The sequence below is a fragment of the Pteropus medius genome, unplaced genomic scaffold (genome assembly GCF_902729225.1).
Source record: "Pteropus medius unplaced genomic scaffold, Ma_sr-lr_union100, whole genome shotgun sequence".
Taxonomy (NCBI): Eukaryota; Metazoa; Chordata; class Mammalia; order Chiroptera; family Pteropodidae; genus Pteropus; species Pteropus medius.
The window spans coordinates 11,931,503-11,959,387 of record NW_024342474.1 but is presented as its reverse complement, the minus strand read 5'-3'; the positions used below and the strand labels follow the sequence as shown (position 1 = coordinate 11,959,387).

Genomic DNA, 27,885 nt, shown 5'->3' with positions numbered 1-27,885 from the left:
ACTTCCCAGAGAGGCAAAGAGGAAACCTGGAGATTATGGGGCTTCTCGATTTTTTGTTCTTCCACTATCCACATGCTGGGTGATGCTCACAGACCCATGCAACCTGGAACTCTGCATCTTTCCCTTTCATTCCACTGAGTGAGAAGGATGTTATTATTGGAATAACCTTGAATTTGACCAATTGATTTTTAATGGAAATCATTTATCAACTTCAATACTCAATTAGTGACAAAGTCACTCGCTATCACAACTGATCAAAGCATGTAGAGCTATGCAACAACAAAGTGCAAAATCACCGTCTCAGGCACAGTTCGTAGAGAGAAAGAAAGAGAATCACACTCCACTCCTAGCAGCATCGGCACTTTTCAATCCAGGTAGGAGCCCATGGAAAAGGAATGCCTCCTACCAAGAAAACCAAGACTCTGATTCTCCAGGACTTTCTCTATCGTCCTCCAGGCCAAAAAACTTCCCCCAGGGAGCCAATCCAATTCGCTATCGTTTTTTAAATGCAAGTCCCATTATCAGGCCATGGTTAGAGAACGCAGAATCTTTAAAATATAACATGCAAAAGCAAGCCATACATGCTTAAAACCCCATGTGTGCTGAAAGCTATGATATTAAAATACATTCTACCCAGACCAAAGAATAAAATAAAATTCTTTTTTCATGTCATGCCTTTTTGCTGCTTTTACTCTCATTTCTACCTGCATCTTCAGGGACCAACTTTGTCTCATTAGTGCCGCCTCCACTGCAATAGTTCAGCAATTGAAGGCAGTTATTTGAGAGCAGAGTACAAGCAGCAAACACAGTAGCCAAGTTGAACTTCACAAATTGGAGAATCTGCCCTCTTGTTGGTTTTTAACTGAAGAAATGGGGTTTTATTACAAAAACAATGCCTGTGAAAGTTCTTGGGCAGGAAACAGCACTCCCAGTAGAGTGTCCCTTAGATTCAAACTATGTGGCTGGAAAGAGACTTAGGAGTTTGCAACACATAAGGATTAAGGGGATTTTTACAAAGAATCTTGTCTGCATCGCATGTTTCTGGAAGGATGCAATGGAAACTGGTAGCAGTGGTTACCTCTGGGGAAGATGGAGTGGGTGTCAAAGGAGCAGAGGAGGAAAGGAAGTCAGCGCTCACAGTATACCCTTTCATAGCTTGGAATTCTGAACCACGTGCATGTATTACCTATTCATAAAACAATACTAATAATTTTTCAAAGAATAGCATAAAACCCACCAATAAAAAGAGCCTGTAAAAACAGCCGCAAAGTGGCGAATCCCAAGTTTCTATCTTCTGACTTAGCCTTCTCTTGCCAGTGTCATCATGGGAGCCAAGGAAGGAGAAAACAGATTTGTCGTGGGAGCTTTAAATTTACTTCTGAATGTCAGCCCTCATTTCCAACTACCAGCGGCTTCTCCTGGAGGTCCCATCCGTGGGCATCTCAAAGACAACATACCCCAAACCCAGATTCTCCTCTCTCCCCTTTCCTTCCCTCTTCCCTCCAAGCCAGATCCTCCACCAACATTCTCAATCATTATTAGAAATAACTACCCATTCAGCTTCCCAATCTAAAAACCTCAGCATTACCTTAGGGACCCTCTCCTCTCCTCAGCCCCATTATAGTCACCAAATATTGTTAATTCCATCTTAATAGCGTTTCTCACACAGGTGCCCTCTTGTCCTGTCCCACTGAACTTTTCTGGTTCAACACCTTACAAACAACATTCCTTCACTGGAAGATGACTCCTCTGTCTGGTTTTCCAGCTAGTTCATTCTCCACACTTCCCCAGCCCTCACCCCCATCATCTTTCTCAAACAAGATTATCTGACCACGCCTAAGCACATTGGATAGATAGCTCCCTATTGCCTACAGAATTAAGCCCAAGGGTCCTAGTTGACAAATGACAATTTACACGGAGAAGTGAACATTTCATCCCTGATACGTAACCTGTGCTCCTGTGCTCTGCCCACTCTGCTGTAACAAGCCTTGCTCTTGTGTGTCTCCACGACTTTGTACTTGCTGTTTCTTGACTTGAAAGCCTCCCCTTCCCTCCATGCCCACCTGCCTTGTCCAGAAAAGAAATTCCCATCCCCCCTTCTAGATTCCCCAGTTTATACCCTCTCTGAAAAGCCTTTTGGGACTGCTCCCTCCTCTGTGCTCTTCTAAGACTTTGTGCACAGCCCGTTTATCACCCTAACACACTCTTTCATAATTATTTATGTTTCTATCTCCCCTGCCAGAATATGAACTACTTTAAAAAAACAGCTGCTATATCTTATTCATCTTTGAATCCACTGCACCTCCCTGCTAGCATTGCACATAAATGTTTGCCGAATGAATTGGCTGAAAGTACTTTGGTAAAAATGTAACACATTATCCCAAAATTTTATAGACCACTGTGGCTAAAATCTCATTTCTTTACCCTCTCTCTGCATACCTATTGGCACGCTATCACAGGTCTCGGGAGGGCCAGTTATTCAAAGAGAACTAACAAAGTGCTTGCTATTTGTAAACAGGGCCATTTGTAAACCCTCTGGGCTAGATTTAGAGATTGCCTTTCTAACTCTGACAAGCTCCTTTGAGCCCTCACTCCACTCTAAGAAGCATTTCTTTTCCAAATGTCTTGAGTCATAAGTAACCTTTGTTTACCCTGAAAACACTTTCAGGGAAGCTGAAAGGAGCTAAAAAATAGTATAGTGACTCTGCAGGGACCCACCTGGTCAGTGAGCCTCAAGCTCACCTAGGAGGAGAAGGGGGGCTACGAGGCTCAGCTCCAGTCTCTGCCCATTCGCGGGCCATCAGCCACTCAACTACTTGAACCTCCAAGAACTCCCTGCTCCCCAGTGAAGACCACGGCAGCCCATCAATCACAACATTATTCAAGTAAAACAGCATCATAAGCAAAGTGATAACCCCAGTGGCCAGAAGAACTGATCTTTTGGGATTCCTATACCCAATTCCAGGTGTGCGGGTGGGGCGGCGGGGAAGAACAGGGGAGGCGAGGGGCGGGGTGGTAGTTCCCCCACACACAAAAAGCAATTCTCAACACCCGCTGGGAGTCCTACAATTTAACTCAATTCTGACACTATCTACCCAGAGATAGCATCTGATTCCACAGGTTAAGGGCTCGGTCATATAAGACTGCCCTCCCTGCCCACTTCAGATCCCAGGTTGTCACCTGTGCTTCAGACCAACCAGCAATAATAGATTGGAGGTTCCAAAGATCCCTGCCTTGGGTTTCAGACTCCAGTCATAAGTCCATTTTGTTACCTATGCTTCTGACTGACTATAAGCCAGAAGTCTCCACAACCCCTGGGGGCTTTCCAAAAGTCACCTCATTAATATAACAAAAGACAACTTTATCCCTGTCACCAGGGAAATTTCAAAGGTTTTAGAAGCTGTGTTCTAGAAATGGGAATGAAGAGCAAATATGTATTTCTTATTATAAATCACAGTATTATAAGTGGGTAACACATTAGAGTAAGATTAAGGCTATAGGCACTCATGTGAATGGAGCCCAAGGGGACAGAGACCCAGTGACTGCCTCCAGCCTCGGGGTTTTTGTTTTTGCTCCTCTCTTTCTATCTGGAATGTTCCCCACCAGATATAGTCACATTCTGGCTCTGCTAAAATGTCACCTTCCAAGAGGTTGTCCTAATGATTCAATCCAGAAAAGCAGTGCCCATCACTCTTTATCTTCTCATCTGCTTTGCTTATCTTCACAGCACTTTTAGCACATCACAGCACTTGTACTTGATACCATATTACCATCTATGGTAATATGCTGACCATTGTCTCCGTCTCCCTGCATCCCCCGGCCCCCCATCTCCACCACTTCTTCCCAGAGGCCAGGGACCTTGTCTTGTTCTCAGATAATCCAAGCACATTAAGTAGTCTCCCAATAAATGTTTGTTCGCTTTAAAAGCATACAAAGAAATATAATTCAGAGCACTGTTCTCAAGCAGTTTACAATTTCAGGGAAAATTAAAATGTTAGAAGCTAGCATGGTTAAATACATGTAACAGATGGATAATACATGTAAATGACAGATTTTCTGAGGAGGGAGAGATTACGCTAAGGACGGCAAAAGCGTTTCCCAGAGAAGAGGGAACTTGGGTCCACCTTGAAGGCAGCAGAAAATTCAGTAAGTTCAGGAAAGGGACCCAGGCATTTCACACTGAGAGATTGTACAATGCTGCGTGTCATGAGGCCAAATCATTAAGACGTGGGTGTTCACAGCTTACCCTCTACTGCCCACCCATGACAGAGTAGTAAAACACCACTGTGCTTTTGTCTGCATTCTTAGCCCACCCATTATCCAAGAGAGATAAAAGTTTTCAAAGAAGAATTCTCTAGAGAAAAGCTGACAGAGCCAAAGAAGAATCACAAACCCCACATAAATCTAGAGGTGGTGGGTAAGACTGAAGGAGTGTCCAAGAAACTTAAGACAATGGGGAGAGCATAGCACAGAGTTCTGAGTTTGGGGTGAAAGAAAGACTAAAGGAGAGGGGGTTAGTAATGAGAGTTGTCATTGCGTGTGTAACCTCCTTGAATGAGAGAAGCCTCTCCATGGGAGAGCCACATGTGTTCTGGCTGTGTGTCACTGTTTATTTTGCCCCTCTGTGCCTGCATCTCCTCATCATCTCCTCATCAGTAAAAATGGAGATAATAACAGTACTTATGCCATAGGGTTGCTGTGGTAATTAAATGAGTTGATGAGAGTAGTGCCTGGCAGGTAGGAATTATCATTATTATTAAAATTTCAGTATGAACATTGCTTCTTTCAATGAAAAATTGTCCTAACAGTCTACATGGATCATGGCTTTATAAAAATCACACATGGCTTAAGGAGCAGTGTCATGAATGGCCTAGCCAAACAAAAGGTTCAGGGTTGAATATGAAAGGATGCTCAACATCACTAGCTTAGGGAAATGCACATCAAAACCACAATGAGATACCATCTCACACCTGGTAGAATAGCTGTTATCAAGAGGTCGAGTAATAACAAGCATTGGAGAGGATGTAGAGAAAAAGGAACCCTCGTACACTGCTGGTAGGACTGCAAATTGGTACAGCCACTATGGAAATCAATATGGAGGTTTCTCAAAAAACTAAGAATTGAACTACCAAATGATCCAGCCATCCTTCTACTGGGTATTTACCCAAAAAAAACTTTAAAATATCTGTCTAAATAAATATATGCACGCCAATGTTCATAGCAGCATTATTCATGGTGGCCAGGACATGGAAGCAACTGGAGTATCTTACAATAGATGATTGGCTAAAGAAGCTGTGGTACATACATACAATGGAATATTACTCAGCCATAAGAAGAGATGAAATACTGCCATTTGTGACAACATGGATGGACCTCATGATAATCATGCTAAGTGAAATAAGCCAGACAGAAAAAGTTGAAAACCACATGATATCATTCATATGTGGGATATAAACCTAAAAGCAACAAATGAACAGGACAAACAAGCAGAGACTCATGGACATGGACAGTGGACTAGTGATTTACCAGAGGGAGGAGGTAGATAGGGTAAAAGGGGTCAAATATATGGCAACAGAAAGAAATCTAACTATGGGCATATCTAACTATGGGCACAATGACATACTGTTGAATTGTACACTTGAAACTTATTGGATTTTGTTGATCAATGTCACCCTAATAATTTTTAATAATAAAAATAAAATAAAATAAAAATAAAATAAAAACACTAACAAAAAACAACAACAACAACAAAATGTTCGGTGTTGGGGTAAAGTTAGAGAGATGAGCTAGAGGCCCCCATGTGCCCAGCTGAGTGGTCTGATCCCTCAGTGAGCCTTTCCTTCCCTACGTGAGTGCCAAGCCTCTCCCTGGGTAGAAGGATGAAATTAGGAGAAAAAAAGGGCCTAAGTTACTTTCAAGTGAGCATTGACCACTTTGCAGTGTGGTAGTCTCTGTCCAACCCAGATGTCCAGGGTGGGTACTCACGGTTCTGGGGTGTAGAGGGGGTCCGAGCCATGCCGGACATACTGGGTGCAGTGGAACACTCTGTAGGCCAGTCCTGCCAGAAAATCTCGTGGACTCAGATATCCCGCCACCGGCCTCACTGTAAAGCCGGACCTTTCTGAAGAGGCAACAGAAAGAGTCAACTAAACATCAACCCGACAGAACCTGAGGGCCCAAGCAGGGCTATCTGTTTTTTATAAGGATGTTCTAGAAACAAAGTAATCAAGGTCCTAAAATTCTTGACAATTGAATGACATATACAGTTGACATGGGTTTGAAGTGCCCAGGTCCGCTTATACGTGGAATTTTTTCAATAAATACAGTCAGCCCTTCTTATCCACGTTTCATACCCACAGATTCAACCAACTATGAATCAAAGAAGAAATTTTTCACAGTCCTAACCACGTTTTTCCAACCATGGATAGAAATTACTGGTTGAATCTAGGGATGGGAAGGGCCAACTGTACAGTCAAGTTATATGCAAATTTTCCCCTGCACTAGGGGCCCCTGCGTTATTCAATGGTCAACAGTACTGTTAACAGCTATCAAGTTGTGGCTTTTCATTACTAAAATATACTGTTAAATGATGGTTCCCAGAGGAACAAGACATTCATTAAAAATGGAAAGAAAGGTGAAAGAAATATTTAAAGATTTAAATCCAGAAGCCAAATTAGGATAAGAAAGCTCAAATATACAGGAGAAGATTATAATCTATAAGTGATGCTTTCCACAGATCGCCTGGTGTCTTTCTAAAACACACACCTAGGGAGGGGTGTGTTTTTCACGTATGTGGTCAGTTAACACACAGCTGACTCACTCCTTTCACTAGCATCGTAGAATCAGTTCACACTACAGCTTTCTATTGTCAGTACTACTTAACTCCTTCATTCTATATTGTTGTTTTCTGTGATATTATGGAAACAATCACATCAATTACTGCAATTTGAAGAGGTACACGAAAGCTCTATATGCTTTACTGGTTTATGGTAAGAGGAAACAAAATAAGTAGAATATAATAAAATCTATAAAATTTACAGCAGGAGGGCTACTCTTCTCTTGGACATCGGTATTGTAAAGGCTGCCATTCTGAAAACTCAGATCAAAAGGAGAGCGCCTCAGAATGGTCATAAATGGTTTTTAAAGACAATAACCAATTAAGCTTATAAATAAGTCCTCCTGGAGTTTCTGGTGTCTACATAGAAATAACCCTGTTCTCGGACTCCTTAGACCTGTAATTCTAACAGTATCATGTTCATTCCAAAGCTTTCGTGTAGGATTGTTCCCCAGTGAATATTAAAAAGATAAGTGTATTATCTTCTTTTTTTATGTTATCTCAATTAAGCCAGTGTATCCCACATATGGGACTTGAGTGGTGGTACACAGAGGAATATTCTTCATTTTAATAATTATGTCTTTCATTTTTATATAAATTTTTTAAATATATGTCTGTCACATCAAAAACTCTGTGGATACTGTTGTTTAATACGTTTCCTTTTTAAATAAATTAGATATTTTTTAAGTGATTCAATTAAATGAAATAAAAACACATACACAGACATTGTGCTAGCTATATGCCAATGAATGCTGCAAACCACACTTTCAGTACCTGGTTTGCCGAGGGTCGTAAAAACAACAATAAAAACAACAACAATAACAATATTAGTAATAATAACTAAGACTGCTATACTTAATGTGTGTCAAGCAATAATGTTAGGGCTTTCGGGTAAATCAATTAGTTTCCCCTCCCAACTCCTTGTGTGATAGATAAAGTTATCTTCATCCATGGGGAAGAAATTGAGGCACAGAAAGGTAAAGGTAACTCATCTAAGGTCACACAGCTAGTAACTGGCAGCGTAGAGACTCAATTCCAGGTATTCTGTATCCAGAATCCATGTTATACCATACCACCGCTCATAAAAATGTTAAGTTGGGAGACAGATATTCTAATTACTAGGGTTTGAGAAACAATGCAGTAAAAAGCAATCCCCATATATGAGCAATCAAGCCCATGGCAAATATATAATATGCAGATAACTCTATGGGAAATGAAGAGGGACATGTCAGAGGCAGGGCCAATAGAGAAAATATAATCTAGTTAAACAACAACATAAGGCATTATGTAGATAGGTGCAGATTAAGTGATACTAATCAGTGGTTCTCGATCTCTTTCCGTCAGTAACAAATATCGTGGATGATATTCACCCATGGGCCCTCCCATCGTGCTAGGTGTGGTTTTCAGTGTAACAGCTGTCAGACCATGCCTATCCCTCTCCTGATTCACACGTTGTCTAGAACAAAATCAGAGCAGGAGAGGTCATGTTCAGGATTCATAGAGGAGGCACTGCTCTGAGTCTTGAAGAGTAGGTAGAATTTGAGTAGGTGGAGACAAGATGATTTTCCTAGCAAGGGGCAAAGCCTAAACAAAGGTATGGAGAGCCCACAGCTAGAACAGAGGGCTTGTGCAGCGCAGTCATAGCAGGAGGCAAACTTGCAAATCTGGGTCAGGGCTTTGAACTGAGGCTGAGCAGTTCAGAACTTGATTGTATAAACCAGAGACAAAAATAATTATGACCTGTAGTTCAAATCCAGCTTGCCACTCTCTTTGTACACCCCATGAGCTAAGAATAGTTTTTACATTCTTTAATGGTCGCATTATAATGGTTACATAAATACCTACATAATAGCCTCAATTTTGCCTCTTGGCCCACAAAGCCTAAAATATTTACTATCTGGCCTTTTACAGAAAAAAAAAAGTTTGCTAACCCCAATAAAAACAAAATAGCTTCTGAGATGTAATGCCTAGGGAGCTTTACCTGGAAGCACTGGACAGGAGAGTAGAGGGAAGAAGATGTAGATGTCAAAACTGTAAAATAATGTCAATTTGCGTGGTGGCAGTGGAATGGGAAGAAAAGGACGGGTTCACAATGGGTCACAAAGCTAGAGGTGGCAATTCTTGGAGAACAGGGTAAGCTGAATGATATCCCTCAAAAGATATCCACATCACTAATCCCCAACGCTGTGAATGTGTCCCCTAACGTGGAAAAACAAACTGTACAGATATGATTAAGTTATGCATCTTAAGATGGGGAGATGATCCTGGATTATTCAGGTGGGGCTGATATAATCACAAGGAGGCAGGAAGGTCAGAGTCATAGAAGGAGATTTGAAAATGGAAGCAAGAGGCTAGAGTTGATGTAGGGAAAGGGCCGTGAGCCAAGGAATGCAGATAGACTCTAGAAGCTGAAAAAGACAAGGAAACAGAAGCCTTTGGAAGGAACGCAGCCCTGCAAATCCTTGATTTTAGACTTTTGATCTCCAGAACTATAAGCTAATACATTTGTGTTGTCTTAAGTCACTAAGTTTATGTCATTAAGATGATCTGTCATCCTGCCCAAAGTCCCTGCTCTGCTTCCTGCAGGTGGCCCCAAGTAATCATTGGTTCAATGCTTCCATTTTTAAAGAAAAGTTTTTTTTCTTTTTGGAAAAAGGGCCATTGCTGCAATATGTGTCCTTGAAAGGCAAAAGAGGATGTTGGCCAGGAAAAGACAGCCTGTAAGAAGCCTTACCTTTCAGAAACAAGGAGACGTCTTCAAGTTGAGGCACATTGTCCTCCCTGTAGCCACAGTATTTAGTCAGCAGAGGGAAGTTTTTCAAATATTCCCGGCAAGCATGAGTGGGATAGAGTTTGGAGAGCTCCCGGAATACAACACCCCAAGTTTTAGTTTCTTCCTCCGTGTACTCCACCCTGGGGATGGGCTGACCGCTGGGCAGGAGAGAAGACAAATGAATGAATGAACCTAGCTCTGGGTCACTAAGTTATCAGTATTCTCACCTTCATACCCACCACAAGTTGGATTCTTACAAAGTGGAACGCCTGAGTGTCTAAGAGGACCCCATTAAGTATTATTTTTTAAAGTAAGTGCTAATTTTCTAAAATTGCATGTGTATTCAGACTTCCAAATAAATGATTTGATTAAGTTATATCTTCACACATCCTTATGGAAATTTGATGATTTATGTTCCTACACTGAGATCAGTAACAAGTAAGAGTTCTGGGTTGGAAGGAACTGGTTTAGGTACAAAGCTATGTTCTGAGAGCCTTATCTGCAATCATCTGACAACAGTAATAAACGGATATTGTCTCATGAAAATAAAATTACTGGTAGATTTTCTTTGTCCCTTGTGGGGAACTCACCCCTATCTCCAAGTGTAATTTCGAGACTATTTGTTCAGTGAGCAAAATGTCTGGGAAATACAAAAGGACTATTCTAAATTTAAAACTGAGAGTTTTGCAAATGTCAGAATAGGAGCATTTATTACACATCATGCTGAGAGGTGCACACATTAAGCGCTCTCAGTTTAGAAGAGGAGTCAGCAAACTTTTTCTGCAAAGGGCCAAAAAGTAAATATTTTAGGCTCATGTGCCATATACTCTCTGTCACAACTGTTCTGACATTGTATCTTGAAGGAAGCCATAGATAATATGTAAACAAATAAATGTAACTATGTCCTAATAAAACTTTCTTTACAAAAACAAGCAGTGGGCTGAATTTGGCCCGTGAGCAATACTGTACAGACACCTGGACTGGAGTGGTTAAGGGAGAGACTCTTGGAGGAAGCACAGCTTAAGCTGAGCCTCATTGGCCAAGTATGATCTGGAAGCTCTCAAACAGAAAGAAATGTGAGAAAGAAATGCCATTCTAAAAGCAGCCAGTAATCATGAGCAGGGAGCATAGCTCCTGTTACAAGCTGGGAGCCGTAGATGGAGGGGAACACAGACATGTGCTTTGGCTTGAGGGACCCAGAATCTGAATTTAGCCTCTGATTAAAATACCTATTTGGAAAGTGAAATTGGGTTTGAGAAAACCTCTCAAGACATTCTCAACAGCCACCTGCAGCACACCGCACCGCCTACCGTGCCACTCATCAGAAACTCTGTCACTGCAGTCAGCAAATAAACACACACCACAGATGGAAATCCAAATTTATACACCTAAAACTAGGATTTCTGCCCCACCGATCTACATAATTCACCACGGGAACCCATGCACAGGCAGGATGCCTCTTGGGGTTGCTGCACCTTCCACAAGTGGGGTAATCCCGGAACACCCCGAGGCAGTAAAACCAGGAAGCGGAACAACAGCAAAAGTAGGCTGGCAAACATTCCCCACCCCCAACCCTCCTCATACTTCTGTGTTCTTGCCAAAATGCTCTCTGTTTAAAGTTTGGGTCCAAATGTGGTTCTCACTGCCCCAAATTATTATTATTTTTTTAATTAATTGCAGTACATAAGGGATGAAGAAATAATACAGAGAGAAGAAAGAACCAGAAATTAACATTTGCTTTCTCTAAGTATCAAGACTGAGGGTTTATACAAATCAAATTAGACTGAGATTAGCGTGGTTTAAATTTGGCTGTTGATAACAAATAAAAAAATTACAACCCGACGAATATCTGCTGAGAAGATCAAGACTGCTAAGACTTAGCATCTGTGATGAATTTAGAACGAAAGCTTGAAATGCAAAGATAAAAATAGAAAGGACGTCAGGAAATAAAAATATAAACGGTCCACCTCCAGTCCCAGAAAATTCAACGAAATCAATTTGAGTCAAGTAAGCCAATAAAGCTAATGAGGGCTGTGCACAGTTAGAAGGTAGGAAAGCAATGAGGCTGAAACAATAAATGAAATATTGAGAAGCCATTCTGAAAAGAATCATTAGGTCAAACTTTCCCCTTTGATATCAATCTGCAAACGTGCAGCATTTGAAAAGAGAGCTGAATAAAGCCAACAGGAAGCAGCAGAAGGAAAACAAGTGTGAGCTGGGGTAGAAAGAGAGAGGCATACAGATCTATTCCTTAGTAATGAATGTCCAGTGTCACAATCTTAGGAATACGGATGGCCATGTACATTCTCATTCATTTCCACTTGTCTGTCCCGCCCAAGTAACTAACTGGCCTCTCTTTGAGTTCCCGGCTGGTGCAGTATAGTACTGCTACCCGATCAATGGTGAGTAAGTCTGACTCCGACCACATCAAGAGATTTCTCATGCCGCTCTAACTCCCAGCCTCCAGGTAACTCTTTAAGGTAATTGTTTTTTAAGAAGGCTAAAAAAATGTTTTTAAAATGTTTTTTTTAAAAAAAAAAAAGTAAAGGCTAGTTTTATCCATTTAATTTCTATTTAAAATATCCAAATACAGAAAAAAAAGAAAGAAATTTTCCATTTTTCTATGTAGTTCATACAGGTATATAATAATAGCTCATCTTTGAGAATTATGGTACCAGACACTTTTCTAAGGTTGTTTTTATATGAATTAACTCATTTGATTCTCACAACTCCATGAGGTAGACACTACCATTATCCTCATTCTACAGATGAGGACATTGAGGCTCAGAGAGATTAAGCTGTTTGCCTAAAATCCTGGTGCCCATCTTAAAACCCAGTTGGTCTGGCTCAAGACTGTCTGTAGTCTTAGTTAATTGATATATACCAATGAAATAAAAAATTTATTCTAGCCATGAACTTATTTTCACATACCAAACTAAAATAAGATTTATAGATGTGTGTATTCATACATAGAAAATCTCATACACAATCATGTGCAAGCATGGTGTTAGCACATATTCATAGTTCACATACTTTTGTAGATGCTTTCATATTTATTTACTCATTAACACTTCTCAGTAAGACTGAGATGTAGTTCTGTGTTCCCCAACAGCATAAACATGTGCTTGAGAAACAAGAAATTCAGGGGCATCTGTGTATTTTTTTTGAAACTGAAATTTGACATTCAGAAAAATAAAAATTATAGTCATGGGAAAAATCAGAATGTGTTGCTCTCCTTTGCACTTGATATGGGTTGGTGCATTTTTCGTGAAGTGTTTATGAGAAGGATGACAGAAAGGTGTCCTGATCTCCTCAGGGCCGAGGACATATACCCATATATCGTTATACATCTACCTATGGGTACACGTTAATAACGTGTATGGAACAGGCATCTTATTCCAACATCCTAAAACCTTCTTCTGGCCCAAAACTAGTCACTTAAGTACTCCGCATTCTAGAGAAAGCCCCCAGCAGTTGAAGCCAGCCACCACCCTACAGGTCATGTTAAAAGGCAGCAGAAATGGCCCTCTTGGACACCACTCTGCCTACCCCAGACCCCATCCACCAGTCTCACAGGGAACCGGGATGCACAGGACTGTGGTGAGGCCAGGGTTTAGGGAAAGGGCATTTTCTTTCCCCTTCACTAATTGAGGAGGCCAGGCTGAGCCATGAGAATCATTTGTAAGGACTTTGGATGCCCACGAGAAATGGGGTCTGGCATCTTGCTTCCCAACCAGACCCCTGCTGAGCAGCAGGCGCCCAGGCTCTCCCCGGTGCTGCTGCCAGGAGAAAGGAGAAGTAGGGAAACAGTCCTGGGAGTGTTTCTGGAAGCCTAGGAGGATGGTGTGCTGTGGTAGAGAAGAAGGGATCATTGCCATGTGTCCTCCAAAATTTGAGGTCGATGTGAACGCAGAGCCTAATGTCCAGCAAAATCTAGAGATTTCCATGGTACACAATGCAGTATGCCTGGAAGATGGGGAAGCCCCACCCTCCAGTTCAGCTTGGTCCTTAGGAGGCAGAAGAATGCTCCAGTGGTTCCCATCAGCCCTGGTAAAGAAGCATTGACATGCAGGTGGGTGAGGGGAACACAAGCTATGGTGTGCCCAACCTGGAGAAGGGGTTGGTGGCATGACCACTGACAAGGCCAAAGGGAGGCGGGGTGCATATCTGCAGGGGTGAGGTGAAGGCAATGGTCCCGCCTCAAGAAAAATATATATGACACTAGCAGATACCATTGCAGCAGAGACTGCCTCATCAGAAAGAATCTGTCTGAACCAAGGTGAGTGAGGCCTGCCTACCTTGACATTGTAACGATCCTGTAAAAAGCCCTCAGCCTCCTCCCTCCCTCCCCTCAGGCCCAACTCCAGAGGAACTAGAAGAGGGAAGGAAGTGTCTCATAACTAGAGTGCGTACACCCGCAAGCATTCACACCCACAAGTACACACACACACACACACATACACACACGCATACTACAAATAACTGAAGGAAGGAGAGGATATACTTTGAATCAAATTTGAGATTACTCTTTTTTCAAATGAACTGGACTAGGTCTTAAATACCCAAATGAGACTATACTAATAATTGAAAATGACAGGAAATTAGATGTTGCTAAGGAACGAGCTTCCCAACAGAAAAGCAGTATTCGACACAATATAATTGAACGCAGTGAGTGAGGAAAATAAAAACATTTTACGTAGGTATAAACCCCAACGAGATGAGACTCCTCAACAAACTAAATCACATGTAAACATTATCATGAGATATCTAGGCCGTTCCTCTGTTTATACGAAATTAGTTGGGATCCGGAATTCCCAACAACCACCAAAATTATTATTCACATATTACTAAATCACTGGAGAAAAACAGATGTCACTTTCAGCAGTTTCCATTCACTGCAGATTCTGCCCTCTTGCTAAAGAATGCTAAGGATTACAAACACAATAGGGAACCAGTGCTCAGGGAAGACATACTAGGAAAAGGACTAAAATAGTCACCCCGGAGATTTAAGCTTGACAATGGGAGAAGTTCCCTGGTGCACTATGTTACTCAGAGATGACTAAGAACTTTCTTTGAAAATACTGAAGGCTGTAGGAGGCATCTCTCTGTGTAAGAGGTTAAATCCCACTCTTCCTAGAGGCAGGGGGGTGACTCTGAAACACTTGCCTTGTCCCTGCAGAGAGGAGAGAGTGGAAAGTGCATAGACAAATCTAAGTGGAGGCAGGTACAGATAGTTATTCTATGTAAGTCCTGAGCTTGTTAGAGCAAAGTTGTTTAACAAATACATTTTTGACACTGAAATCCTGGGACGTGTACCCCGCTGAGGCTGAAATGGTAGGAGTTCTTTGTATAGCCAGATGAATAAACAACAATGCTTTCTTTTTATTTAACTATCTGTCTGATCTTCTCCTCTAGTAAGTCCAACAGCAAGCTATTTTCCTTATACATATTTTTCTTTAATTTGGGGGACTGAAAAATATTTGATTATAGTAGTATATCTTGGCTGCTTCCGGGAGACCTTGCTGCTAGAAATCCTAATGTGAGATGCAGTCTCTCTGCTTGTGTCCTCTTTAGAGGAGCTGCAATTCAGGCAGCAATTCACTTATTCAGTGGAGGAATATGTGACAGGCTGCAATTGATAGTATTTACATCGAGATGGCAAGACTGGGTGAAACACAATGTAGATTGTGTTCTTTGAAAACAGTTGGATTTCCTCAGTGGCAAGGACTAAACAGAGCAAAAGGCAAACACAGAATTGATTGAGAAGACTGGTGAATCTGATAGAAATAGTTAGGAATGAACTCATTTTCTATTTTATTTTGTTACATACTCCTTGGGGCAAGAGATGCCTCACTTATTCAAGAGCTGTTTATCTGCTAGGAATAGACAGTCTCTCTCATTTCTGCCTCATCTTTTCTCTCCTTCCCCATCTTAGACAGTTCTCTCTTGATTGACACTTCCACCTAAGGGTTGCAAAAGAGAAATGAGACGAGAGAAATTCCATCAACTTTGCAACTCATTAGCAATTAGCAGCTCCTCTCTGGGTTTGGATAGGGCCTTTGGAGAAAGAGTACCTGAATATGTGGGCAAGAGGTCTCTATCTTTGTTCTTCTTGACTTATGAGATGCATGTGTTACCCTCCTCAATGACCATATCCTGAATTCTGCATCATTCCCAGGGAGCTATCCATAATTCATCCTCTTTCCTTCCCATCCAAGAAAGCACATAAGAATACAGAAGAATGAGATTGACATGATTCTAACATTATCATAGAATAATCTTGATTTTGATATACTGTAATTTTTAAAAAAGAAACATTCGGCATATGTGAAATTTGCTATTGTGACTGAGCATTTGTTATACTTTGCACAACTGAAGTGACACAGCAGCGTGCAGAAATTTCAATAAGTACGATGACTCACCATAATATCGCCTAGTACATGCTGGATGGTACCTTCATGAAATAGTGCCCCCTGTAGCCAGGCGTCTCCAGAGTGGAGCCTTAGAGTCAGTGAGTTTTCAAAAAGAAAATGGCTTGTGTCACTGAGACTGGACAAAATGTGGCCACAAACAAGGGGGAAAAAATATCCTAAATGGAGTGGATGGGTTCCATTATAGCTATACCAGAAAGCAAATGCCATTATTTTCTACTGATTTCCAAGAGTCCATAAGAAAATTCTAAGGCTCCCAGATTTGATAAAATTACACTTCAGATTTCAGTTATTACACTCAATAACTTTATAATAAAATACTATCAGTAACATCCAGGGGGGGAAAAAAACAAGAAGTAACATTTTCAAATATATTATTCTGCTAAATCTATAACCCCATAACAATGTACACTCCTTGAAGTCAGGAATTTTTTGTTGGCATTATTCATTTCTCTGCCACCCAGAGTGGAGCCTGGAATATATAGGTGTTTAATAAATAATATTTGTTGAATAAGTAATCAGGCTAACCAATTAAGTTAAAACAAGCCACAAATTTAGAGGTTCAGAAAAATTGTAGTTGTGTATCAGAAAGTCTGACAGAGATGTATTTGTCTTACCTCATCCCTGTCTCATATATTTTAATTGCTATGGAAAAAGCAACTCCAAAGACTGTGAGATTTTAGTAAGTTTTCTGGTAGCTTCAGTTATCCCTATGTACTACTTAATTTCCACGTAAGAGTTTCTTTTTCTAATTTTCTCAATTCGAGTTTCCTAGGAATTGTCACCCATTCCACTTATAGCCAAAATTTTTACCAGGAAACAAAGCAGCATATACAAATCCAAAGGGACATAAAAGCCAAACTTAACACAGACATGTTTCCTGGGCTGGACATCTTAATGAATTAACTTTCCAAGATACTTTCAAAGCCAACAGGGCATGATAATTGAATGTTACTTTTTTAAAAAGGAAACACGAATCACTATAGTGACTTAATAACCATCTGAGTTACACCAAGATCTCAAATCATTCAAGTTGTCTGACTAACGTGGCTCAAAGAGGGTTCATCTGGTGAGGAGACTGGGCGACCGCAGTCTACTAAGCTATACCATAGAGTGTATGTCAAGGCACAAACTCATTTTTAGCTAGTCCCCTAGGCCAGTCAAGTAAAGAGCATTTGCAATCACATATTTTATTTGCTTTTGCAAATGAGTTTTGTGCACATAAATTTTCGTCAATGAGTCTATGGGCCCTAAGGAACTTTCAGACGGTAGCACACAAAAAACGTGAATTTGTTTTGTTCCCACTGTTAATATCAGTGCTGCCTTTATAAGAGACATAATGAAAATAAACTACCGTACCCAGGGAGCCGCAGGGAGAGAGGAGATTCAACTCCCAGAAGCCATTTGTTTTTATTTGTCCTGTGCCCCAGGTTAGGGCTTCCCACCATTTCCTCACCTTGCAGAAAGCCCTTCACATTCTAGAGGATGATTTTCTTCTGCCAAAACTACCATGAAACTAAATATCAACAACAATGGGTCTACTATTCATTGATATGCGCATGCTCAACATACACAAGGAAGTGGAACTCAAAGAAGGTAATTCAAAAAAACAGCAGCCAACAATCTCAGGCCACTGGAATGAAGAGACCCAGGCTAGTGTCTTCTAGAGCTCCACTTTCAACCCCATACATCTTGCATCTTGACCAACAGGGACCAAATGTTGGTAACTACTGGGCCTCACCTCTTTCAGTGGTGGATGAGGTAATGCGGTTACCCTACAACTCGTGGCCCTAATAATAGCATCCATTCATTCCTTTATCCATCTAACTGTAACAATAACAATAATATAATAGCACACGCCGTGGATTTTGACATATGACGCTCACCTTATAGGGTGATTAAATGACTTAGTATCCCTATTTTATACTTGAGGAAATGGAGGCTTAAGGGCAGAATAATCCATCCTAGATCTATCAGCTGGAAAGTGGCATAGCGAGGACTGGTTCAGGAAGGCCAGCTCTAGAGATCTCACTCTTAATCAGTACACATCACTGCAATGTATCGAGTACATAATATGTATCCTGCATTGAGTTTGGCCTCTCTTTCCTCATTTGAAACTTATTTCCCTCATTTGAAACTAAGAGAAATAAGACAACTGCACAACACCAAGAGGGTCGAATGACACGTCATCTGTTGAGCGTCTCAGCCAATGCCTAGTACCTAATAGGTACTCAATATTGGTTGGCTCCCTTCCTCCAGGTGTATAGAAATGAATAAAATTTCATCACTTCCCTGCTGGGCTGGAAATAGGTCTGGAGATGACAAAAACAGCACCTTTTCATATAAATCTATTCACTTCTTGGACAGGATTTGTGGAAGTAATTTTAATTCTTCGTGTTCGTGGAAATCATTTTAAAGTAAAAATACTCATATCTCATTCCTTGTGAAACACATCAGAATTTGGTGCAACTTTTAGCCTTGTCAGTAATACTGGGCCATACTGTGTTAATGTTTAACACAGCTGTGGGAGCCAATGCTATAATCAGACAACATCCTACCAAGGCATTCGTGTACATCTAAAAAACCCACCAAGCCCAAAAAGTGAAAAGGAGAAACCTTTCCAAATCAATTTTCCCTTTTCTTGTTCTTTGCAGCTCTCAGGCTCCCTTCCTTTTAGCCACTGAGCTGAACTTCAGGTAGTGAGAAACATTTGGCATGAAAATGAAAATGATTCTCCCATGAAGCCTGATGTCTTTTAAATTCTTATGAGAACTGCATCGTTCATATATCCTGAGAACTATGTATAGAGCAGAATAACTTCTTAAAAACCCAAATCATTTAACTCTGTTGCTCTTGTTTTAAACTTGTGTTTGATGCCACCTATGTCAAATGAAAGTTGCTATGCAGATTTTTTTAAAAGAAAGAAAGGGTGTGGCCTCTTGGGCAGAGAAAGTTAATTAGATTCTACAGGAAAGGCACTCTTAAAACCCCTAATGTAACCTTCCCCAGAAACTATTCTAATCATCTGGGAAATGACCCCAGTACTACAAATATTTGCTTTTGCTCTACTTTTCAATTTACCGCTCCATTTCAGAGAAATTAAAGCATCAACAACTGGTGTTTATGCAGGAGTCACAAAGTACCCAAACAGCCACATATATCTCAGTTTCATTCAAAATCTGGGAAAGCAAATCAATGAAGGATAATGAAATAGGATAAAATTAGCTCAGTTGAGAAGAAAACATATTTGCCTTCTCAGGTACCTGTTCTCAAAAAGGCAGAGAAGATTAAAAAAAATAAAAATTAAAAAAGCCTGGTCTCACATTACAAGAGTCCACAATTCATCAAAGTGACCATCTGCCAATAAAACTGATGAGGAGAATGTCATTAAAGATAAAACCTTGCAACACCCCCGTTAAGTTTTATTTCCTGTTAAGAAAGCATAACATTTCTCTTTAATTCTTCCTTCACCTTTTATTTGTTTTGTTTCCAATTAAGATTTGTCTATCTAAAAATAGATAATGTAGCACTCACGACTCCTGTTAGTAATGCATTTCTTTAAGCTACATTCTGAAACCAAGCGGGATCCATAAATCATGCCTCTTCTCACATGAAATGAGGAATGCTAAGGTCAACAGAAATTTCTGGAAAGGTAGAGAGGTGGCGCCACCCCAGTTATTTTTCTGCACACTGCAATAATTGCAAATCCCTCCTGGGAAAAACTCAGCATTGGCAATCCTCCAGCTCAAACAAAAGCTGAATGGTCACAGCTTCCTGGGAGTAGGGAAACCCCAATATGCCCAGGAATGGTAACAAGAGAAAAACTCTGAGATGTCCCACATAAAGTTACGGCAGGTCAGAGAGTAAGAGAAAGAAACAAGAATGATTAACCAATTAATAGCTGTGGGCCAACTAACAAAAGACTGTTCACGTTCCTGAATGTATGTGGGAGCTTTGAATCAACCCGCAGGAGTCTATTAGCCAACCGACCGCTAGGTGCCATGGCTTCCTGCACATGCATTAACATTCAGTACTATGCCTGTCACCAACCAACAGCAGTAAATGAAGAAATGAAATATTACCATTTGCAACAACGCAGATGGACCTCGGGATAATCATGCTAAGCAAAATAAGCCAGACAGAAAAAGTTGAAAATCACATGATATCACTTATATGTGGGATATAAACCTAAAAGCAACAAATGAACAAGACAAACTGACTCGTGGACATGGACTATAGACTAGTGGTTACCAGATAATAGGGGACAGCGGGGAGAGGAGAGGGAGGAGGTAGATGGGGTAAAGGGAGTCAAATATATGGTGACAGAAAGAAATCTACCTATGGGAGGTGAACACAGCGTAAATATATCTATGCCTTACTGTTAAAATGTACAGCTGAAACTTACCAGATTTCGTTAACCAATGTCATCATAAAAATAAATTAATTAAAAAAAATAGTAAATGTTTCTTTCTTGCAGACTGTGCACCTATCCTAGAACTGCCTCACTCCACCTTTTTTTTTTTTTGCTTTTTATTCATAATCATAAATTATTTCAAACAACTTACATCTTTCTTCCCCAAAACACAATGTATAAAATTGCCCATCAACTCTACGATAATGGGTATGTTGCCCGTTCCATCTAGCCATGCTGCTCCTGGTTTTGATTTCATGCCCCAGGACCTGGTCCTTTTCTGGCTAGCACAAGGCTCAATAAAACTTTCTTTCAGAAAAGCTTTCTGCCATGAGTTTTTGTTTGTTTGGTTAACATTGGGCATTGGGAAGTAAGAGGCGAAGCAGCCAACATTCTATCCAGTATTTGCCAAGCACTTCTACTCAAGGGAGCCTACCTTTGTCTCTGATCATCTATCACCTTCCTTTTCTTTGTAAACCTATGACTGACTCTTGCCAAGTCATCCAGCAAAAGAGAAAACTGAGAAGACCTCCTGAAAAGTAAGATGCTGGCTTGAAAGCCCAATATGTTTATTCCAAAATACATCCATTCCCTAATTATATATCTATTTAACATCTTAAAATGCATAGCATATTACTGGATCTCAATCCCAGAAGGCTTCATTTTAACAGCATGTGGTATTTGAGGCTGTGGTCAGGGGAAGGAAGGTGGCAAAGAAATGCCCTTCTCTTCTTTGATGGGGTGAGGAGGTTACAATCATCACCACTCCATGCTGAATGAGAGAATTGTCTCTCTCTCTGATGGAGCTGAGCAGAATATTCACGAGCTCACCCAAATTGAATGTGCCTGCTGGGCTGGTGATTGCCTTTTCAAATATGCTAGTCTCCATTTGGGGCCGTTTTGTTTTAGAGTCTCTGTTTAGCTGTGTACCTACCCTCAGAGCAAATGAATCACAAAGGGTGCAATTTTGTAAATCAAAAAATCAAGAAGTAAATAGATTAGCAACTAGAAAAAGCCAGAGAGAGAGAGACAATTCCCTGCCAATTTTTTTTCAAGCCTCAACCCAGCTGTGTTTATTTCGATCCGTTATATATCCCACAAGGGTTAGGCTTCCTGCAGGGGGAGAAGAGCACAGGGCCAGAGGGAGGAGAGCATAATCACTGCATAGGGCAAGGACATGGTGCCACTAGGCCAGGGCTGGGCAGATGTCCCAAGACCCCGTGAGAGATAATATGGAGCCTTGAAGTCAGACAGGGCTGGTTTGAGTCCTGGCTCCATAAAATATTAAGTGTATTAAACAAATACAAGAACTATGCATTTTGAATATGCTGAGAATTCTATAATGAGAATGATTTTTATAAATTCCAAGTCACTTAGTTCTGTCACAGTTATTTTCCACTTGTGTATGAAAACATCTATGGCAAGGCCACTTCTAAAAAAAAAAAAAAGATGTGGCTTCTTGAGCAAAGGAAGACATTTGGATCTATAAGAGAAGCATACTTGAAACCCTTGAAAATGACATTCAGAAACTATTCTGGTCATCTTGGAAATAAACCTAGGACTACAAAAATTTGCTTTTGCTCTACTCTTCAATTTACTGCTCAACTTTAGAGAAATTAAAGCATTAACAACTGGTATTTATGCTGGTGACAGGATCAGCTGTGTCACCTTTAATAAGTTTCTTAATGTCTCTGAACCTCAGTTTCCTCATCTTTAAAAAGAGTGCAATAATGGCACCTATCTCAAAGGCTTATTGTGAGGTTAAATGAGAGAACATAAGCAATGTGTTTAACATGGTGTCCAGCACATGACTGGAATTTAACAAAAGGAAACTAAAATTACCCGAATATGCCAGCCGAGAGGTCCACTTAGGTAAACATTTCTACCACCATCAGCCATTCGGGGATGAGTTCAACACAGCCCAACCCAACCTGTACTCTCTAACCTTAGCTGAGACTCACTGGACTAGCAAGCCTTGGAGAGGGTCACTTTTTCAGATTAAAGAAATAAGCTGTGTGCATGAATTACATGAAACTGAAAGGTGTACACACACACACACATACTTTTTTGAAAAGCTCCTTTAACCCAGCCCACCATGGAGCCTGAAATTCCTTAATTCATTCAATCCTTAAAGTCCTGTACTTATTTTAAATGAGCTTAACAAATGATTATATGGAATCAAGGAACCATTGGTTACTGGACACATGATGATAATAATCACATTATCATAGATTTAACACTAGCTGTACCGGTCAGCATCTGGGCCCTATAATCATTGCTAGTTCTCCCAACTGTACAAGGTAGATATTGTGCCCCTTTTAAGATGAGGATGACACTGAGACTCAGAGAGGTTAGATCAGTGCTCATGGCCACAGAGTTTGTAAGTGGAGCAGGAATCCAGACCCAGTTCTGTCTAGCTTTAATGCCTATACGTTCTGCCACATGTTCTGCTGCACCAAGCTACCTCGGCTTTCTGTAGATTAGTTCTACAGTTAATGCATGAGCACCATTGTGGTAGAGAAGTTGGGGAGGGTCTTGAAGAAATAATATTAAACACAAGTTAAATATGTGTGTCAGACCATCTCCAAGACAGTCCCCAGTGAACCCCACTTCCTGGTACTCATGCCCATGTGTGATGTATCAAGGTTTGGTGAATTCTGCCTTGCTCTCTTTTGGATCACTTGATTCAGGGGAACCAGTTGCCATATTTTGAGGACACTCAGGCAGCGCAGTGAAGAGGTCATCACTGCAAGATACTGTGGCCTCTCGCCAACAGCCCTGTGAGTGACCATACTGGAAACAAATTTTCAGCCCCAGTCAAGCCTTCAGATGACTGCTTGCATGGTCAACAGTTTGACTCCAGCCTCATAAGAAATCCTGACCCAGAAACACCCATCTGAGCCACTCCCTAATTCCTAACCCGGAGAAATTTTGTGAGATAATAAGTGTTTGCTGTTTTAAGCTGCTTGATTTGGGGGTAACTTGTTATGCAGCAATAAATAACTAATACAGTGTAAAAATCAGACGGAATTCAGGGCTTAAAGAAAGTCTTGGCCAAGGGGTTTGGAGAAGCATGTTAACCAGCAGGTAATAAAAAGATTTGGAGCAGGAGGGTAGACAAAAGGAGAGATCAATCAAAAGTGAGAAAAATTATGTTACCAGGTATACATAGCAAGTATTATACAGCACTTCCTATGTAGTGTCCTAAGTCTTGACAGTATATTAGCTCATTTAATCCTTATAACAATCCTATAAAGCAGTAGTAGATAAGGAAACTGAGGCACAGAAGACAAATAAGTTGCAGGGGGCCCTCAGCTGTCTACGGTAAAGCTGGAATTCACCCTGGGCAGTCCAGCTCTAACTTCTACTCTCTTAACCACTCCACACACTGCTTCTGAGCTCAAAAGAGAAACTAGAAAAAGCAACCGAGGCCCTCCAAGTGGGTCAGGGGTCTGAGCAAACCCCAGACTTTTGATCTAGAGTTGTCGATTATTGTTTTGATAGAGATAATAGTAACGTACATTTGTGGCAATATTCCATTGATTTCATTTAATCCTTAAAATACTCCCGGGGAGAGTCGGAGAGATACAATTATCTCCTCATTTTATAGAGGAGAAAACTGAGGCTGATAGATGTTAGGAAACCACTTGGACCTCTGGTTTTCTTGGCAAATCAGGAAAATTTTCAACTTTAAGTAAATACCGACATGTCGAAACTCCCTTGCTTACCTTACCCACTGACATTTGCTTTTACCTATTTACATTCCAGATTCCATGGACTAAAAAATAAATAAATAAAGCGAAGAGGAAGCAGCCCATGAGAAGAACATGAGGTTCATGTACCAAATTGATTTCAACCTAGAGAAGGTACATTCATAACAAAACACAATCACAGTAATATTCAAAATCAATTTAAGCAAACAAGAGTGGCATAATTAAAGTCAGAACTCAGGGCCTCTTTCCAAGAGAGTAAGATGGGTTGAAATAACTACCACCACCCCCACCATATGTATAATTAAATTAAATATGCATGCATATTGTTAAGGAATGATCATTATAACAACCCCCAAAGAAAAATTTGTTTATTTCTAGTCAATTGACAAATGTATTGCTGATTTTTTTCCCCAACAATATAGCAATTGTGAAACCCACAGAAATGCAGCAAAGCTAATGCCAAGGTTAAAATATGGAGGTGCCAATGACAGAAAACTGCAGCGTTTCAGACAAACCTTACAGCTACAACATCACAGTCATAATTTTCTCTTCCTCCGCATGCCATCTGCCCCCCACGCACTTCCATTTCCTCTGAGCTACAAGTCTATGTGCACTTCACATTACCTAATCATGGGGTACTTCTTTTTCTGTTTATACTAGAATTTCTTCTATTTAGGCTGGGGAGGATGGGCTGTGATCTACATCTTTCACACATGAATTTAGAAACAGTGCCCTGTCAATCAGGGCGTTCGTCCTCAGGTCTTCCATGGAGAATATTTGCACTAATGAGTGTTTCCTCTGCTATTATTGGTGAGACAATTAGGTCTTCCTGACATGAGTGACCACATAGCTCAGGCATGTCTGCAGGCAGCAGCAGGCCTCTGGGCAATCAATCATGTTTCTTGGCAGCACTGTCAATCAGAAACTCACCTGATTGGCACCTATCGACTGTTCTCAGCATGCTGACATGGTCCCCGATCTCTCTTCTCCTTCAGGTTCATGGTAATACAGACTTTGAGCCTGCTGTTTTTCATCATAGAGTGGGATTGTTTCATTTTTCTCTGCATGTGTTGAGTCTTCCCCCTTGCTTTATCCTTTCAAGACTATCACAGAAAATATAGTATTCAACACGAATTCCCCAGAGGGGCTTCCTGGCCGTGGTTTCAATAGCTATTATTCTATATTTCATTTCTTACTCTTTCTCTTACCTTTAGACACCTCAACTACATCTTGCCAATCTCTACGACAACCCCAAGACATCTACACTCCATCTTCATCTGTATTTCTGACCACATATTGACTTCTCCTCAGTGTCCTGAAAGCCTTAGCCAACTATCGACAGGGAATTGAATTATGCTCCCCATGTCAGAATGGTCCCCAATTTTATCACCAAACTATGTTTGCAGGGACCACACACTCTGGGTTTTTCAAGACCACCTCAATTTCAAATAATCTGCTTCCCAAACAAGTGGTTCCAAGCTTTGGTTTGGAAAATCAGATCATAGCACACTGCCTTAGCTTAAGTAATTATTGTATTGACATCATTTTCCTTTGCTCACTCAGAAAGCCATCAGCACTAGAAAAAAACTTATTTCAATTAGAAACTGCACTTTTATTTTCTGTAAAATAAAAGGAAAACTGACTTACTGCATTGGCAAACTGGAGGCAATGGCCCAGCCCACTTGGAGTTTGTTCGCACCTGTGGCCACCCCGACCAGCACCAGATCTTGAGCCCCACCCTCCTCAGCGTGTTTGCAAACTCACATGCATTTACACACACACATGGCTAGCCCTTATCCAGCTTCAAATCCATACTCATCAAACCTTCAGCAGTCATGGTATGAGGGTAATTAAGGAATGAACCTTTTCTCTATACTTTCCACAAATCCTAGGTTCCTGTTTTTCAGATTTAGCTACTCCTGGTAGGCACCTTTCTCACTCCAACCTCTTACAAGAAGCACTTAAGGCAACTGGCAATCTGTTATCAGTATTTTGGCAGCTTCCTCACACACACAAATGGGAATATGATTGCTTCCTATGAAATCTCTCCATAAAAAAGGATGTTGGGAGGAGAGAAAAATATGGCGTAGATGATAGAGGCTCTGTTCATCCCTCTGGCAACCAAATCAAAGTTGTGATGGAAACAAGAAGCAGCGGCAAGGAAAAATCACCTGGGATCTAGATGAATAAGCCATACAACTACGGAAAAATCCAAGAAATCCCCCTGCAACAGCAGAAGGTAGGACGGGGTGAGGACGCGGGGCTGCCCAGTCCCGAGCAGCTGAGTGAGACAGAGGCTGCAGCAGCGGCAGTGGCAGAAGCCTCTTAAAGGGGTCGCCTCGGCAAATGGATTTTCGTGGTGACAGACCTGCTCGCTCTGAGCACCAGTGCCCATTCAGCTGTGTGCAGGGAGCACGAGGGACTTACAAGGAAATATTGTCGGAGTGAAGACTAAAGCAAGACTCAATTGGTAAAGAAGTGCTGGTGGTATCCATTGTTCCCTGTTGAGCCCTCCCTCCTACCAGTGCGTCGAACACAGGGCCACCATAGCTGTGACACCATCAAACTGGATAACAGAGGTCACTCCACCTAGAGGATTCCCTGAAACCCCGCCACGGGCCCTACCCAAGCCACATCCGGGTGTATCCTCAGCGAGTCAGGTGCTCCTTGCTGAGACTCACACTGGTGGAGGCAGCTGGCCTTGGTTTCTGGTGTGGCCTTTTGAGGCAACTATAAGCACAGCATCTGTGGATTGCTTGCTGAATCTTAACAGGCGGCCCTGGAGGGGCAGAGGCTTGGACTAAGTTTGGCCTGCATCTGAACCCATTTCAGGACTGTGCCACTGGACACCTACTTCACAAATCCACACTAATAAGACTGGGAGACTTAGGAGCTTTACTTAGTACATAGAAACAGACATGGAAAGGCAGTCAAAATGGGAAGACAAAGTAGCAGAAACCATATGAGAGAAGAGAACAGAGATCCAGATATAATGGAGTCAAGTAATCTAACAGATGCAGAGTTCAAAATACAGGTTATAAAGATGCTCAGTGAACTTTTGGGAAATGTGGAGAACTCCAACAAAGAGATAAAAATGGAGATGAGATTATAAGAGGAAACCAGTCTGAAACGGAGAACACAGTATCTGAGATGAGAAGTGTAATAAGTGGAATAAACAAAGGAATAAACAAAGTGAATAAAGAACAGGATCATGTGCCCTATTTAGAGGACAGGAAAGCCAATCGGGATGCTCAAACAGAATGGCAAGAAAAAAAATGCCAAGACTAAAAAGATGATTTAAGGAGGATATGGGATACCATTAAGGCTCCAAATATTCGTCTGATCGGCATAAGCGAAGAAAATCAAGATGTTGAACAGATGTTTGAAGAAATAATGATGGAAAACTTCCCTAACCTGGTGAAGAAAATGGACATAAAACCCCAGGAAGCTCAGAGGATTCCAAAAATCAGGGATCCAAAGAGGCCCACACCAAGATACATCATAATTAAAATGCCAAAGGTTAAATACAAGGAAAGAATTTTAAAAGCTGCAAGAGAAAAACAAATAATTACATATAAGGGAACACTCAAACGACTGGCAGCTGATTTCTCAAGAGAGACTATGCAGGACAGGAGGGCTTGGCAAAAAATATTCGAACAGGAGGAAGGCCCATGATATACAACCAAGAATAATTTATCCAGCAAAGCTATCATTTAGAGTTG

At 41.0% G+C, this 27,885-nt stretch overlaps 1 protein-coding gene across 1 annotated transcript in view; it reads right to left on the bottom strand.

The window, feature by feature from the left end:
- Window positions 1-27,885, bottom strand: part of TPH2 (tryptophan hydroxylase 2) — a 91,327-nt gene that overhangs the window by 48,467 nt on the left and 14,975 nt on the right. Inside the window, exons 6-7 of the mRNA XM_039866031.1 lie at window positions 9,570-9,766; window positions 5,986-6,121 (exon numbers count right to left, since the gene is read on the bottom strand). Coding sequence (XP_039721965.1) covers window positions 5,986-6,121; window positions 9,570-9,766 — 333 coding nt within the window. The remainder of the gene's footprint in view (window positions 1-5,985; window positions 6,122-9,569; window positions 9,767-27,885) is intronic.